We start from the raw sequence: 16,490 nt of genomic DNA on the forward strand, positions 1-16,490 counted from the left end.
CAACTCCTTTAGCGATATTGAGGTGTTGGAGAACAAAGATCTGGGGATCCCGCAGCTGCTGCTTGAAGATCTTGACTGAAAACATATTCTCTGTTTCTTCATAAAACGCTTTAAGGCAGAGCTGCTTGAAAATCAGGTCTTAGCCAGTGCAGTGTGTAAGCAGTCTGGGTGGAATTAGACCTGGCTTTACATGTTGACTTTAGTCACCTCAATTTGTCTACGTTGCAACATTTAAATTGCACACAAGTGTCTCCTCGGAATCTGTTGTGAGAATGAAACCGAGTTAACATAGGTTCCACTGATTTATTACCTAGCATACAGAAAGCACTGCTTATATACTGTCAGTATTGACGGCAGCGAAGGACCGCTTAACTGGGAAGAAACTAGAAGAGCCCTTCATTCGACTACAAACTGCCTTCTTCTTGGTGATAATGTACGTGTGTGTGTGTGTGTGTGTGTGTGTGTGTGTGTGTGTGTGTGTGTGTGTGTGTGTGTGTAAAAGCCAAGGGGCAATGTCTAAAAGCCAGCAGCCTTCCTCCCCTCATTAGGATGTAAGCTGTGTGGAAAGATCCCAACTATTTGAGCCGCTTGTTTGTGTCAAGCTAGGGCCTGGGAGGATGGGTGCACGTGATCTGCTGGGAAGGCCAGAGGTCTGAAGGGCATGGGAGGTTAGAGTAACCAGCCTGCTTTAGCTTATCACGGGAGGCCATGTTCTTATCTGCCCTCCCTGCCTGTTTCACGGGCTTTACGCGTGTAGGTGTTTCGCCTGAATGTATGCCTGGTGCCCGCAGAGGCCAGAAAAAGGCACGAATGCCCTGGAGAGGAGTTAACGGCGGGTCAGCAGTCGCCATGTTGATTGCTGGGAATCGAACCGCGGTCCTTCGCGAGAGCAGCCAAGGCTCTAAGCTTGAGTACGTCACAAGAGCAGGAGCAGCCCATTATCTGAGAACTCGGGATCGGCGAGAGGGCGGACATGCCGGAGGAAAGGGGCAAGGCCAAGCGTTCGGGAAGACCGCGCCGGGCTTGCCTCGTCTAACGTCATGCGGGCAGGTCCAGGGCTCAGGAATTCGCAGAGCGGCCGCCAGGCCCCGGCCCCAGGCCCCGGCCCGCGGCCTCCGGCGACGGCGTCGACGCTCAGGCCGGGCGTGGCCGTCGCCCCTTTTGGCGGGCTCGGCCTCGCGAGGGCCCCGCCCACCGGCGCCGTCTCTCTGCATTCGCGAAGGCGGGCCCTGCGCTCCTATTGGCCGAGCGGGCCCGCCGAGGCCCCGCCCCTCTCCCGGGCCCGACGCGAGCACGTTGGGTGGCCCGGTGGAAAAGCCGCCTGCAGTCGGGAGCGGTTCTCGGGGCGAGCGGCGCGCTCGGACGTTCGGCAGGCGCCTCGGAGGCCGGCGTGCGGCCCCCCTACCCCCCGGGGGCGGAGGGGCCGGGTCGGTAGCGAGGAACTCGGCGGCGGGGGCCGCCCTGCCCCCAAGCCCCACGCCCCGTCGGCCCGCCGGGCGGAAGCTTCCCGGGAGCGCCTCACGGCCGCGCGATGGCGACCGCCGCGGAGACCGAGGCCTCTTCGACGGACGCGAGCTGGGAGAGCGGCGGCGGCGGCGACGACGGGATGAAGCCTGCGCTTCCGGAGCTTGAGTCCTCTCCACAAGATGGCGGCGGCGGCTCCTCCACCACCTCCACCGCGGAGCTCGGCGGCGGCGGCGGCGCGGGGCCCGAGGAGACCGCGGCAGCCGAAGCCGCCCGGAGCCACGGCCACGAGCAGCCTCAGCACACCTCCGAGGCGCCCGCGGCCGCTCTCCCCAAAGGCGCCGAAGAGCCGGAAAGGCCTGTTAGGCGGAGTTTTCAGATCCCCAGGAAGAGCAGAGAAAAGAAAGGTGGTGCCTCCCCTTCTCCCCGACCCCCTCTCTATCTCTCTCTCTCCCCCCCCTCCTCCATCTTCTCATTAGGACCTCGCTGCCTTCTCCTCTTCTTCCCACACCCACCCGAGACACGTAAACACGCACGCGAGCAAGCGCCCGCCGTCTCTCTCGCCCTCGCTGCCACGGCCACCCAGCTGCGCTTGGGGCGAGAGCAGAGGGTGGAACCACGCTCCGCCGCTCCCCCTGTCCCCGTGGAAGCTGGAAGTAGCTCAGGTTTGAAGCGTATCCATAAGGCTGCCGCTCCCCGAGAGGAAAGATGGGGCTCGGTGCCCCCTCCTTCCCAACCCCCGATGGCAGAGAAGCTGATGTGGCCGCCTCCTAAAGATGCTTCTGAGAAGTCGGCTTGTGGAAATAGCCCGTGGCCATGGATTCTGAGGCTTTCTCCAAGGCCGTTGCGTTCTGAGGACAAGTGTTTTCTCACTATGGAAATTCTCCAGCTATGAGTGTCTACTTGAAATGTGCTCCATGCCAGCGTCTTCTCTTATTTAGAAAATCTCCATTAGGATATGAGCTCCATGCACAGTTTTCCATCACACTTCATTTCCATATAGGTTTTTTTTTTTTTTTTTTTTGGAAGCATTAGATTAAATAGGATTCTTATGTTTAACTCCAAACTTACTATGGCATTTGCATTTTAAAAGGATGGGAAGGTAGGTTCTTGGTGCATTAATTTCCCTATGGGGGGAAAATGAGAAGTTCTATTATGACCAAGAATCTCCAATTTACCTTGAACTTCCGATTTTTAAGAAGTCTACTCTTTATTTTTGAAATCAATGTAGGAACAGTTACATTTTTTTTTTGAAATCTTAGTGCCATATTGTAAAACGTGCAACACTTTCGTTAGAGTAGGTTTTGACTGTCCAGTAATTTGGAATTTTCTGGATTTGGTTTAAATTTTCCCTTCTTGCCTTACTGCGTGTTACAGTTTTTTAGTGGTTTATTTCCCAGAGCTGATTTTTTTTTTTTTTGTCATTCAAATCTGAAGACTTAGAATCTTGATGGACATAATATGCATCTGGGTAACCAACTCTATTTTCACAACTGAGATTATGAAAGTACAAAGAAAATTCCTTTCTATTTAGATGACAAAGGCAAGGAAATAGCACGAGAAAGCATTCAGAGGAGGATGAAATTGACCTTTGCCCACCTAACTTGAATGTTTCTAGAAACATTCTTTAAAATGAGGTAATGTAATACTTTAGGATGTAAGGCAAGATAGTGAATTCTCTTGGTGTAGTTGAGGTGTGGATGGTTGTGTTGATACAAGAAAAGTCACTCATCCCCAAAAGCCATTGGTAGAATAGGTTGGAAGTTCTTTCATATAGGATCTGATTATGAGCCTTGGGGGCTTAACATTTCAGACTGTACCAAAGCCTTTTAAACATCTCTTTTAGATTTTAAATGACTAAGGGTGTGAACAAACCACCTTAAAAACTAAACAACAACAAAAACGCACTGAACTGGCTTAGCCTTAGGATTCGGTTTGAAATATGGGTAAGGTGGCATGTGTTTCTTAAATTGCATAAGCCAAATCCAGAAGTTGCTCTGAGTGCACTTGAAAGTACTAAAAGTGGCATAGGGAATTAGGGAATATAAACCCTAGTTGCTTTCTCCATGGAGTTTGATATATTCCTTGGGGGAAATGTTTATATTTTCCATTTTGTCTAGGGATACGGTTTTATGCTCATCTGTAAGGGAGGTTGTAGTTAAGAAAGCATGGTAGACTTCATGTTTACTGAAAATAATTGTTAACATCTAACTGTACACCAGGCAGCAGTTCAAATAGTACATGATAGGGCTAAATCAAAACTTTTTTTCCCCCTCTCTGGAGCTGAGGACCAAACCCAGGGCTCTATCACTGAGCTAAATCCCCAACCCCCTAAAAATCACAACTTTTAAAAACAAAACAAAACAAACAGACAAAAAACAATAGAGATAGGATCTTTTTAACTTGCTCCAGCCTTGAGCTTGAAATGCTTCTGCCTAAGCCTCCCTACTAGCAGAAATTACTGGTGATAGATATCATGATCTAGCTCTTAATTTGGAGCTTTCAACAACCATCTCGGATATTGTTGTATGTTGGGAGAAGTTGACTTGGAGTTTCAACTTTTTAGTAGAAAAACATTTATCACTTTAGAATGATTATAGGAGTGTTTCTTTTTCTTTTTGTTTTTTGAGACAGCCTGGAACTTACTATTTAGATTAGGCTGGCCTGGAACTCAGAGATCCATTTGCCTCTGCCTCACAAATGCTGGGATTAAAGGTGAGCACCACCACACCCAGCCTATTTCTCATTTTCTTTAACATCACATAATAGGCTTATAGTGAACAGTAGAGAACAAGAAGTTAGAAGAAAGGAAAAAAAATAAACGGTATAGGCATTGTTAGTTTCATTCTAACATTGATCGGAAGGTTTGAAAAGTATGTTCAGGTTTTGGCTTGTTGTACTAGTCGACATCTGACTTACTAGAATAAGAAACTTATAGATAGGCCTTGAGTTTTTAGCATCAAAAGTTTTGTTGCATTCATATTCTAATAGGCGACTATTTATGGTGAAATTTGAAGTTAGTATGTTAATTAAAAAAAACATAAAAGTAAATACCATTCAGTATAATTTATTGACTTTCAAAGTTATAATGGAGACAGGTCTTACTGCATAGCCCATGCTGGCATCAAATAATGTAGCAGTCTTCTTGCCTCAAGTATCCTAAGTGCTATAGTTTCATACCTATAGCAACTCATCCAGCTCTTAAATGTTTACTTGATCTTTACTTGATCATAATAGCATGACATCTAAATACTGCCATTTTAGTGGCGTAATAATACTAGCGGGCAATATAGTACTTGTACACAATAATTCTCAAGAATCTTGTGTGGTAGATATTATGTCCGTTTCACAGAAAAACTGAAGTACTAAGAAGTAACTTGTCAATTAGTAAATTGTGCAGATGGAATTTGACCATATATATAGATTACTTGAACTACTTAACTGTGAAGCAAGGCTATTAATAGTCTAAATTTTCATGTTACTTCTTTAGGGAGGCAGGGCTTATTTTGGCTCACAGTTTCAGAGTGTAGTCATCATGGTGAGAAGTTATAACAGCAGAAGCCTGACGGTTGATCACATTGCATACATCCACAGTCCCCTTTTGAGGCAAGAGCTCCCTTTGTAGCACAGGCTGGCCTCAAACTCATATTTGATAATGCTCTCTTAGCCTTTAATGTTGGGTTTATGGGCTTGTGTCACCACCAGTGACATTATAATCTAGTATTAAAGTTAACTTGATCAGTTGTATGTTTTGTTTCCAGTGAAATTAGAATAGCATATATTCAACCTTGGGGAGAACTTTGAGATGGAAAGATTATGTTCACCATAAATACTAGAGGACTATATGTTCTAAAAGGTTTTGTATTTTAATATTTTTTTTTCAGAGCAGATAGAGATTTATTAAGTTGTGAGAAATCCCAAGAGTGGGAGGGGGTCTGAGGGATGAATACCTGGATCTTACTGATTTTGATGTGTGTTGTAGTATTTATTGGTTGGACTATTTTCTGTAGTATAGAGAGCCATGAGCCAATAGAGACATCTATATTGTCCTGTAGATGCATTGCCATATTTTATTCTACATCTAGTATGTTATCAAAAGTAAATTATAATTAGTAAATGAATTTGACAGTATTTCTCTCCAAAGTTCTTAGACTAGTAGTACAGTTTATAAAAGATGTTCATCTTTTCAAACAAAATCTGCACTTGTCTTTTTTTTTTTTTTTTAAACTTCCTGCCTCCATCTCCCCAGTTGCTGAAATTGGACCTGGCTCTATAGTTGTCTTTTGTTTGTTTTGAAACAGGGTTTCTCTGTGTAGTTTTGGTGCCTGTCCTGGATCTTGCTCTGTAGCTCAGGCTGGCCTCGAACTCACAGAGATCTGCCTGGCTCTGCCTCCCGAGTGCTGGGATCAAAGGCGTGCGCCACCACCGCCCAGCGGTAGTTGTTTTTTTGAGTCATGGTGTTTTAGAATTGAATCTGGATGATTGGATTTTGAAAACAATGATTTTTCTCTACATAGAAGTAAACCTAGCAAGAAATTTCATTTGTAGTGGCTCATGTTGACTTACGCCAGTGTATTTTTTACTAACAGCATTATGTTCATTCAACATTGATGTAGAGATGAAACACATTCTTAAAACATTGTCAGGTATTAATTTTTTTAGATAGAAAAGCCATTTACAGATCAGTTGTGAACAAATGGAGACACATTGTATGATAGTAATTAAGACCAGTAGATAGTAGCCTTGGACTCATAATCATAGACCACCTTTGGTCACTAGCTGCCCTGCTAATTATTTCCTTTTCTCCCATGTAGCTCAGGCTAGCTTTGTTTTGTTTTGCTTTTGTTTGTTTGTTTTTGTTTTTGTTTTTTTATTCTGGACAGGGTTTCTCTTCAGCTCTGGCTGTCCATTTTGGCCTCAGCCAGGGGGTGGTGATGCACACCTTTGATCCCAGCATTCGTGAGGCAGAGCAATGCGGGTCTCTGTGAGTTCGAGGCTAGCCTGGTCTACAGAGCGAGATCCAGGACAAGCACCAAAACTACAGCCTCAAACTCAGAGTTCTCTTCTGGGATTTAAGGTGTGCACCACCATCGTCTGTCAATTTACAATTTTTTACTAGCATATATTCTATACAATAAGGCTTATGGGTTTCATTATGGCATTTTCATATATGTACATGATGTCATATCATAACCCCATTACCCTCTTGTGTCCCTCCAAACAACTTTGTTTTTAAGAATTATATGTGTATGGGTGTTTTGTTTGTGTGTCTGCACCGTGTATTTGCCATCAGATGCTCTGGAACTGGAGTTACAGTTGTGAGCTGCCATGTGGGTGCTGGGAACTAAACTAAACCAATGTCCTCTGGAAGAGCAGCCAGTCCTCTTAATTGCTTGAGCCATCCTTCCAGCCCTTCCTTCTACTTGCTAATCCCCTTCCCAGCTAGCACCTGTCAACATTTTTTTCAGGGGGAGTGGGAGGCTTACGGTTCATAGCATGGGCATCTTACCCAATCTGAACCACAGAAGAGAAGCTTCGCCCACTCCCGCAACCTTTAACAGTATAAATCCTCAGAGAGGGATGGAGCTCTATCCCTCCTTTCTCAGTTTTGTATAGATCATACATAGGTAATCACAATGGTTGAATTAAAGGCTATACACACATCCTTTACCAACATTGCTAGACCTTGGAGGGAGTGATAGATAATCTTTTTTTTTTTTTTTTTTTTGAGACAGGGTTTCTCTGTGTAGTTTTGCGCCTTGCCTGGAACTCCCTTTCCTGGAACTCCCTCTGTAGTCCAGGGTGGCCTCGAACTCACAGAGATCCATCTGCCTCTGTCTCCCGAGTGCTGGGATCAAAGGCCACCACCACCCGGCTAGATATTCTGTTCATGGTTAGCATTCAGTCATTTATTCTCTGCTTTTAATAGTCACCCACTGCAAAATGATGCTTCTCTGACCAGAGCTGACAGTTACCACTATTCTATGGGCTTGTCTTGACCTCCTGTCCCAGCCTCCTAAATGCTGGAATTGTAGATATGTTATCACATTCAGCTGCTGTTCTTTGTGTTCTTGTGGTTCTGGGATGGAACTCATGACTTATTGTATGGCGGGCAAATGCCCTGTAGAGATACATTGAAGTCCCATCCATTGGCTACTCTAGTTATAATTACTTTTAAGTCAGAAAACTTATATTCTGATTATGTGTTTTGATAACAGCATTCCATGTTCTCTAAAGTTCAGTATATCATGTATATATAATACAAGAAGGTCTGCACTGGCACAAAATAAATTGATCAAGCTAATTGAAAATGTTCTTTTGATTAAAGAACAAAGTTGCTATTTTTTTTTAACATATTGCCAGTTGCTTAAAGGTAAAATCTTGTGTGTGTGTGTGTGTGTGTGTGTGTGTGTGTGTGTTTTGTGGGTGTGGCAGTAGGGATGGAACCCAGGGCTTCATCTATGCTTGAAGAGCATGTAACCATTGACTTCTATCATTAGCTGTCTTTTTACTTTTTATTTTGAGAAGTGTCTTACTTAAGATGCCCAGAGCTGGTCCTGAAATCACTGTATAAGCCAGGGTGGCCTAGAATTTGGGATCATTATACTACAGCCTCCTGAGTGGTTGTGATTACAGGCCTGTGGTATTGGGCCTAGGTGTAAACTTAATTCTTAACTGTGATTTTTGTTTCTATTTTTATTTATTTTTTCATTGAAACAAGATATTTCCATGTGGCCTAGGCTGACTAAAAACTCAAAATTCTGCCTCAGCCACAGGTACGTGCTACATACCTGACCTAAACATTTTTTGGGCGGGGAGGGATTTCGGTGCTATATCTGGGAATCATGACGCTTAAATTCAAGTTCTTTTTTTTTTTTTTTTTTAACCTTTTTTGAGACACAGTCTTACTATATAGACCAAGCTGATCTTGAACTCACTATTTTGTAATCATTCTTTTACCTTAGCCTCTTGAATAATCTTGAGATAATCACCACTGCATCTGGCTTTAGTTCTGATTTTTTTTAGTACCTATCGGTTTCCTTATCCTAACTATCTCCAGATGTCCTAGATGTGTGTTGTTTGGTTTTGTGGAATATATCTGTAACTAGTTTGTCAATAGGGAAACCGATAGGAAGTTCACTCACCCATCTTTCTGACATGCTTTTTATGGGATTTAAGCAAATTATTTATTTTCCTTAATGTGTGAAAAAACTTTGTTGTTTCTGTTACTGACCTTTTGTTTCTGAGACAGTGTCTGAAGTAGCCTGGGCTGTCATTGAATTCCTGATCTCCTATCTCACCTCCCTAGTACTAGGATTACAGCAGGTGTTACCATTGCTTACCTCGTTTTAGCTTTTGTAATCAACAAGTGATGTCTTTTGGTCCCATTCTTTCTCTACAAAAATAAAATCAGAAAAAAAAAATTTGAGGGACTTGAAAGAAGGCACTGGAGAGAGGGCCCAGCGGTTGAGTACTTACAGCTCTTCCACATGACCTGGATTCAGTTCCCAGCACCTACATGGTAGCTTACAACTGGTTGTAACTCTATACTTTGTTTTGGTCTTGGGCACTAGGTATGCTATGGTACATAGACAATAAATGGAGGCAAAATACCCATACACTTAGAAAAATAGACTTAAAAGACAAGGGTAGAAAACGTGTTAGAAATGAAATTTTCTTTTAAAATAGTTCATTTCCTTTGCCCACATGTCTCATGATTTTCTGGTGTGCAAAATAAGGAACAATTACATTTTTTTCTGACTTGATATGTTTGGGTAGCTCATACCTACATATAACCTTAGTGCCAGAGAACTTGAATTTGAGTCCCACCTAATTATCCATTAATTTTGGAGCTTTGGGGTCACCATAACTTACCTGTCTCAGGTTAGTTTGTCTTGTTACTTGTTTCAGTTTTGAGAAGGAGGCATATTGTACTTGTGTTTTTGATACCTGAGATTATATGTGTAAAGATTTCAGTATCTCAAAGTGTTGGTGACCTACTAGTGCTAAGACTCAGTAACTGTCAGAATTCAGGAAATAGTATTTTGGATAGTGACTTTACTAAGTGAAATGGATGGTTCCTAGTGAGATATTTTAAGATATAAAACAGACCACCAGGGAATGTACAGAAGGTGAACTTAATAAATTTCTAAACTGCCATTACCAGCACATGGCCTTAAAGTCTTTAAAAGTAGATAGTGTAATTTTATTTTATACAAATGATTGTTGGGAGAAAAATCAGTGAAATAATAATTGTGACCTAACTAGTGAATCCATTTGAAATGTGAAATGCTTAGGACACAGGTATTTATTGTTTGACCTAAAGTAATAGTTAATAGTTACTTCTTTTTTGGGGGGGCAGGGGCGGGGTTTCAAGACAGGGTTTCTCTGTAGCTTTGGAGCCTGTCCTGGACTAGCTCTGTAGACCTGGCTGGCCTCAAATTCACAGAGATCGACCTGCCTCTGTCTCCTGAGTGCTGGGATTACAGGCGTGCGCCACCACCGCCCGGCAGTAGTAGTTATTTCTATTATTCTATTTTTTATGATTTGTTTTCCCCCATTAGTAGATGTTCTAGTTACTCTTGACATGACTGTACAGGACATTGCTTTGGATTAAATTGGAAATGTTTAGTACTTTACAAAGAGTTAATTTATGCAATTTTATGTTTGACTTATTTGTGTGTGTCTAATTTATTTTTATACGTATGTGTGTTGGAGAGGTGTGGTATGTGCAGGTGATAACAGGTGCCCTTGAAGACCAGAAGCATCAACTCCCCTGGAGCTGGAGTTACAGACCTTAGGCTACCTGACATGGCTACTGGGAATCAAACTTAGGTTCTTTGCAGGAGCGATAAGCACTCTGAACCACTGGACTGTGTTGTCAGCCCAGTGTTTGATGAATTTTTGTTCATGATTAGATTGGTTGGAAGTAGTGTTATCAGAAAGTAATTTCTGTGTAAACTTTAAAATTAGTTTAACAGGAGGTAATGGTAACAAAAATAGAATTATCCACCACTCCTATAAAACAAATTTAAACATCTGTTTCTATTTTCTATTCTTGGGTTTTGTTTTATGATAGTATTTATGTATGTATGAATGGATCTTTTTGTTAATTTCTTCTGAGATAGGGTCTCCTTTCCGTATATGTCACTGGCTGGCCTGGTATTCTGTACATAGCCCAGGATGGCCTTGAATTTGTATTAATTCAATTTCAGCCTTTTGAGTGCTGAGATTATAGGTGTGTTCTACTCTGCTGCACTAGCAAGAGCCTGCTCTGCCTTCTTACTTTTTATTTTGATTGCAATTTATTGGGATTGAACCCAGGTTTTGTGCATGCTAGGAGAAGTACTTTATCACTAAATCTTAATTTAAAACAAACATTTTGGTAGTTGGAGCTTGTATTCAACATAAAACTTTTGTTGCTACTGGGAGAATAGAAGCACAGCCAGTGTTTGTTCTGATTGTCTGACAAATCTCCCTGATTTCTGCAATTCTGTCCTGGTTTTGTTGCGACAGGGCCTAAATTTTATTGATATTCTGATATGGAAGTAAATTCATATGGTGTGCACCTAGGTCTAAATAGTAAATCATTTCTTTGTTCAAAAGCAGACACACACCCCACCATCAAGTGTTTGCTGGGATTGGAACTATAACAAGTGGGCAGTGTGGGCCTGTTACTATCTGTCCTAAGTCATCTTCATGTGCAAGTATAATGGCTTTAGGGTAGCATATTCATTCACTTAGTGCATATTGGGAAAGCAGCTCCTTGTGATCCGTGCTTCAGCTTTTATAGTGATTTTAAACTTTGAAAGTGAAAAAACTCTTTATATGAACTTTAAAAAAGAAAAAAAAAAGTACTGCCTGTGTGTACTTTAACCATTGAGTACACTCGGGACTGCTCATATTTCTACTTACTAGTGTATGGGAAAGATGAGGTGAACAAGTCAGATGTAGTTTGTGTTCTCATGGAGTTGACACTTTATTTATTATTGGATACATCTACAGATTTGATTATAGGATACTCTTAGTAATCTTACTCTATTTGAATGTCTTTTTTTTTCTTTTTAGTTTACTTATAGTCAGCCTTTTTTTTTTTTTTTTCCTTCTTTGGTTTCTACTCCAGGGTAGCTGGCCCATAAGCTTCCTGAGAACAGTTCTGTCTGCCTCCTACCTTGTAACTTAACCAGCACCTGGCATTTTCCGTGGCTTCCAGGGACCCAAACTCAGTTTATCAGGCTTGCACAGCCAGCTAAGCCATCCTACCAGCCACTTTTTCTTTTCAATTGCATTATTGTAACCATGTTGAATTTATTCTTCAGGATGTTTGCGTATGTTATCTTTAAAGTAGGTATGCATTGGCTTTTACCTGGCACACACGGTAACTCGTCATTTTTAGACTAATACTGTGTATGCCTAGTTAAAGAATGGGTATGCCACTTGACATTGTATCTTTTATAGTCCAATAAAAATAAATTGAAAGTACAGTAAAAACAGCTTATTTATAGTTAGCTTTTAGGTATCATACTTTTTAAGTATTTACTTTTTAATTAGGTGTATGTATGTGTGTGTCATGAGGATGTACACATAGGTGCAGGTGTTTAAGGAAGCCAAAGGTGTAGGATTCTCTGAAGCTGGAGTTACAGGTGGTTGAGGCACCTGACATGATGCTGAGAATTGAATTCAGGTCCTCTTGAAGAGCACATGCTCTTAACCACTGAGCTGTCTCTCCAGCCCTGCAAAGTGGCATACTTCTAAGAGTACGTATAAAGCTGAGAGTGACGGCAACTGCTTATAACCCCGGTACTGGGGACTCAAGCTGGAAGATGGCACAGCTGAGGTCAGCCTAGGCTACGTAATGAATTTCAGACTATTATGGATTTTTTTTTTTTGGTGAGTCCTTGTGTTGAAATATATAAATATACATATATCAGTGCTTTCAGTGGAACCCAAAAGTTACTTAATATTTGTTGACCTTAAATAATGTCTTGAAAAAAATACAGATAAATGGTGAGTATAATTGTTTCTGTGAATAGTTCTGTCTACATTTAAAAAAAAGTATGCCTTTTTTGATTAGTGGAAAGTTTATATGTGTAGATCTGATATTTGAAATTTATTAAATGAAAACTTTCATGTATACATTAGAAATTTAAGGTTATTAAGGCCAAATTATTGTTGTGTGTTGGCTTCTTTTGTTTTGAGTTGGGACCTCATTATGTAGCTCTAGCTGTCCTGGAACTTAAGCTGTAGAACAAACTGACCTCAAACTAAGAGATCTGTCTATCCTGAATGTTGTGATTAAGGGCGTATGCCACCATGCTTGGTTATTAAACAGGTTAGATGATTTAATGTTTTAAAAATCCAGTGCCAGAGAGTTGTCTCAGGGTAAAAAAAGCACAGTTCACTATGTGTGTAAGCTTGAGTTTGACTCCTGGAACCACGGAAGGAGAATATTGATCTGAAAGGTGTTCTATGATCTCTACATGTACATCTTGGCATGAGCATACCACGTTCATGCATGCATACAAATTTCAGTCAGATATGGTGAGACATGCTTGTATTTCCAGCACTCGAGAGACTAAAAAAAGGATTTGAGGTTAGCCTTGACTGCCCGGTAAGAACTTGTATCAGAGATGGAAGAAGAAAATCAAATGGAATGTAGAATGGTGAAAACACAAGGCATACAAATGTCATTGTGTTAACTTTACACCAGCTGCTTTGTTCTGCTTAGTACTTTTTTCTGTGTACTGCCTTACATAATGTACTTGGCATATAATGGTTATTAGAAGTGGAGTTTCCTATTTTATAATGAGAGAACTGGGCTGTTTGATTACGTTATATATCATCTGCTACAAAGCCATTAAATGACAAATCTGCTATTTCAGTTTTTGCTCTAAAACTCTGTGAACTGTTTTGTTGTTCCAGTATTGGTATTGAAACATTCAAAGCAAATGTTCTATTACTTTTTACTTTTTGTTTTGAAGACAAGTCTAAGTTGCCCAGGCCATCCTTGAACTAGCTCTGTACTTAGCCATCAAATAGCTAGGATAAAGTGGTTCACACCTTTTATTCCAGCACTCAGAGGCAGAGACAGGAGGATCTCTTGAGTTCAAGACCAGCCTGGTCTACAGAGTTCCAGAACAGCCAGGGCTATACAGGAAAACCCTGTCTTAAAAAGGAAAGAAAAAACAAAACAAAACAAAACAAAAGACAATGCTGCTGGCTTGGCTCAAAGCCTTGCATTCATTTTAACATTTGGTAGTTAAAAATGTTCTATTTTATATCAATAATAAAGCTATTTGAGTACTGCACATTACTCTAACTTTATTACTAAATGTAAACAATCATTTTATTTTATGGGTTCATTGGCTAAAATTGGATTTTGCCCTTTTTTTTTTTTTTTTTAAGACAGATCAGGCTGCCTCTAAACTTTTGATTATCCTCTTTTCTCTGCCTTTCAAGTATAGGAATTAGAGACATGAGTTGGGTTTAAGCTTTCATATATGGTAAATCTTTATATTTGCTAAACTATCATAGTCTTAGACATACTTTTTGAGTGTAATGTAAGTAGTAATTGAGACAAGTTGAGTACATGTATAGGTTATTACAAGAGTTTAAGCAGTTTTAGATTGTCAATGTAGCATCCCTGAGGTTTGTAAAATTGCAACCTTTTTTTGTGTGTGAGGCCAGATTCTCATTGCTGAGGGAACTAGTTAGTCTAGGTAAAGTCTTAATTTTTCTTGAGTGAGTTAAAAAAAGTATTTGTGTGCAAAAAGTACATGTGCACATGTGTATGCAAGTGAGGGGTAGGGGACACCTTTGAGTCATGAGGATTCTGGGATTCAGCTATCAGGGCTGTGCAGGAAGCACCTTCACCTGCTGGGCTGTCTAGTTGGTCATCTTCAGTCTTGCACATCATAAAATGAAGTAGCTTTTGATGCCTTTTGTTCATTTGAAGTTAGATATTAAAAAAAAAACAAAAAAACAGAGAAATCCTGTCTCAAAAAAACAAAAAAACAAAAAAAAAACCAGAAAAATGTACATTTATGATCTTACAATTCGTTTTTTGTTTTTGTTTTTTTAGCACTTTTCCAGCAATTAACTCCAGGTTCTAGAGAATTTGAAGATGTTTTAAATATTCTCCATTCATCTTACCTTGAGCCATCCTCAGTAACAAATTTTAACTATAGACGAGCTTGCTTGATACATAATGACCTTTTGGAAAAAGAGGTATGTAATTAGCATGGGGAAGAAATCCTTTTTTAATTTTTTAAATGATTTTTTTGTAGTGCTAGGGATTAAACCCCTGGATCCGACTCAATGCTAAGCAAGTGCTCAACCCCTCAGATAAATCCCCCCTCCTAAATTGTATCTCTTTTATTGCTACACTATGTTTATCTGCTGTGTTTAATTGTTACTAATGTGTAGCTATGCAGAATCCTGAAATTAAGTCATTCACTTAGGGATAGCTTACTATAAGAGTACTTAATTGTAAATTGACAAGGACTTTTTTTTCCTATTTTATACATGGTAATTAAATGTCTATATTGAAAGATAATGAAATAAGATTTAATGTGTTTTGTTAGAAAATAACCTTTTTTTCTTTTTCTAAAATTTCCGGCTGTATTGTTAATTTTAGTGAAATTTAAGTATATACAAAGGGTAACAGTTGACAATGAACTAACTTCATATACAAATTAGATATTCTTTGAGTTTAATATAGGAAAAGCCAGCAGGTATAATTCTGAGGTAACACACAAATGGAATTTTACGTTTAATATTTATGGCTTTCTAATGGATATGAAATATTACAAAGTTTGGTTTTATAACAGTTAATGATATGCTAACGAAATTTAACTTTGAAGGGCACTTCCTGAAGGGCACTGTTACTGTTAGAGAAAATAAAAATTTTTGATAGTTTGATGTGATTTCATGGTATAGTAGGGATTTTTTGTTAATTGTTTATGGAAATGTTATCTAAAATTATAGTACATGGTTGAAGAGGTAGCCTGAATACAAATACAAAATGCTTGCTGTTCTGTACTTTAAATAGATATCTGTTTGCATCTAAAAGTAAATCCAGCAGTTTAGGTGACTTGACGAATATGGAACATACTGTTAGACTGGGTCCCATTCTGTAACAGAGGCTGGCCTTGAACCCAAAGGAATCTTACTGCTTCAGCCTCCAGACTGCTGGCTTTACAAGGTTAAATGCCACTTGCCACTATGCCTGGGTTAAATAAATTAAAACACCCATTATTCAGTATACCATGTTAAGTGGGAGATAAAAAGATAACAAAACATCAGTTTATAATCTTTGAGGTGATTGGCGGCATAGTAAACTTTTAATAGAAAATTGGCTAAAATTGCTAAGTACTAGATACTTTGGACTGTTTTATATGTATATGGGGAATTAAAGTGGGAAGAAATAAAATTGAACATTGAATAGCAGAAAGCATAGAGAAAGATCTTTATTTTGATAGGTTTGAGATTTCTTAGGAAAATTCTTCAACGCTAAGCTTAATGAAACAATCATGCTAAGTAGTTATAGATTAATTTCTTTTAGTTTACAGAAAAGAGAAGAGAACTGAAGTTTGATGGTCGTTTGGATAAGGAACTTTCAGAATCTTACGCATTTCTCATGGTTGATCGATACCAGGTGAGATAATTCTGTTTCCATTGTAAGTCATGAGTTTCACAATTATTCAACAATACGTTTGGTAAGTATATAGCAATTTTTTTCTGAGAGAGAGGGAGAAAGAGAGAGTGTTGAATTCAGGTTGTCAGTCTTGGTGGTAGGTGCCTTTACCTACTAAGCCATCTTACCTAATCCTTGTTTATTCTTTATGGTTTATCTTTATTTTTAATGAAGTGTATGTGTATGCACATGAGTTTAGGTGTATATTGGATTTCCTAGAGTGAGAGTTACAGGCAGAGTAACTCATGCCTGATATAAGTATACTGAGAATTAAATTTGAGTTCTCTAGAAGACCAGTATGAGCTCTTAAACAGTTGTCTTTCCAGCCCTT

The 16,490-nt window shown here is 40.1% G+C and overlaps 1 protein-coding gene across 11 annotated transcripts in view; it reads left to right on the forward strand.

Annotated features, from left to right (window-relative positions):
• The first annotated feature begins 1,404 nt into the window (after window positions 1-1,404).
• The window catches only part of Tasor (transcription activation suppressor), a 75,718-nt gene continuing 60,632 nt past the window's right edge, over window positions 1,405-16,490 (forward strand). For 6 of the 11 annotated variants that reach the window (XR_013042137.1, XR_013042139.1, XM_076544107.1 and 3 more), the window contains exons 1-3: window positions 1,405-1,871; window positions 14,546-14,691; window positions 16,028-16,120. Coding sequence is in view for 6 of the 11 variants with exons in the window: in XM_076544107.1 (XP_076400222.1) it covers window positions 1,532-1,871; window positions 14,546-14,691; window positions 16,028-16,120 (579 nt within the window). In the remaining 5 variants the exon portion in view is untranslated. The remainder of the gene's footprint in view (window positions 1,872-14,545; window positions 14,692-16,027; window positions 16,121-16,490) is intronic. The other 5 variants (XR_013042138.1, XR_013042140.1, XM_076544108.1 and 2 more) reach the window with 2 other exon arrangements.

Source organism: Peromyscus maniculatus, chromosome 9, assembly GCF_049852395.1.
Source record: "Peromyscus maniculatus bairdii isolate BWxNUB_F1_BW_parent chromosome 9, HU_Pman_BW_mat_3.1, whole genome shotgun sequence".
Classification (NCBI taxonomy): domain Eukaryota; kingdom Metazoa; phylum Chordata; class Mammalia; order Rodentia; family Cricetidae; genus Peromyscus; species Peromyscus maniculatus.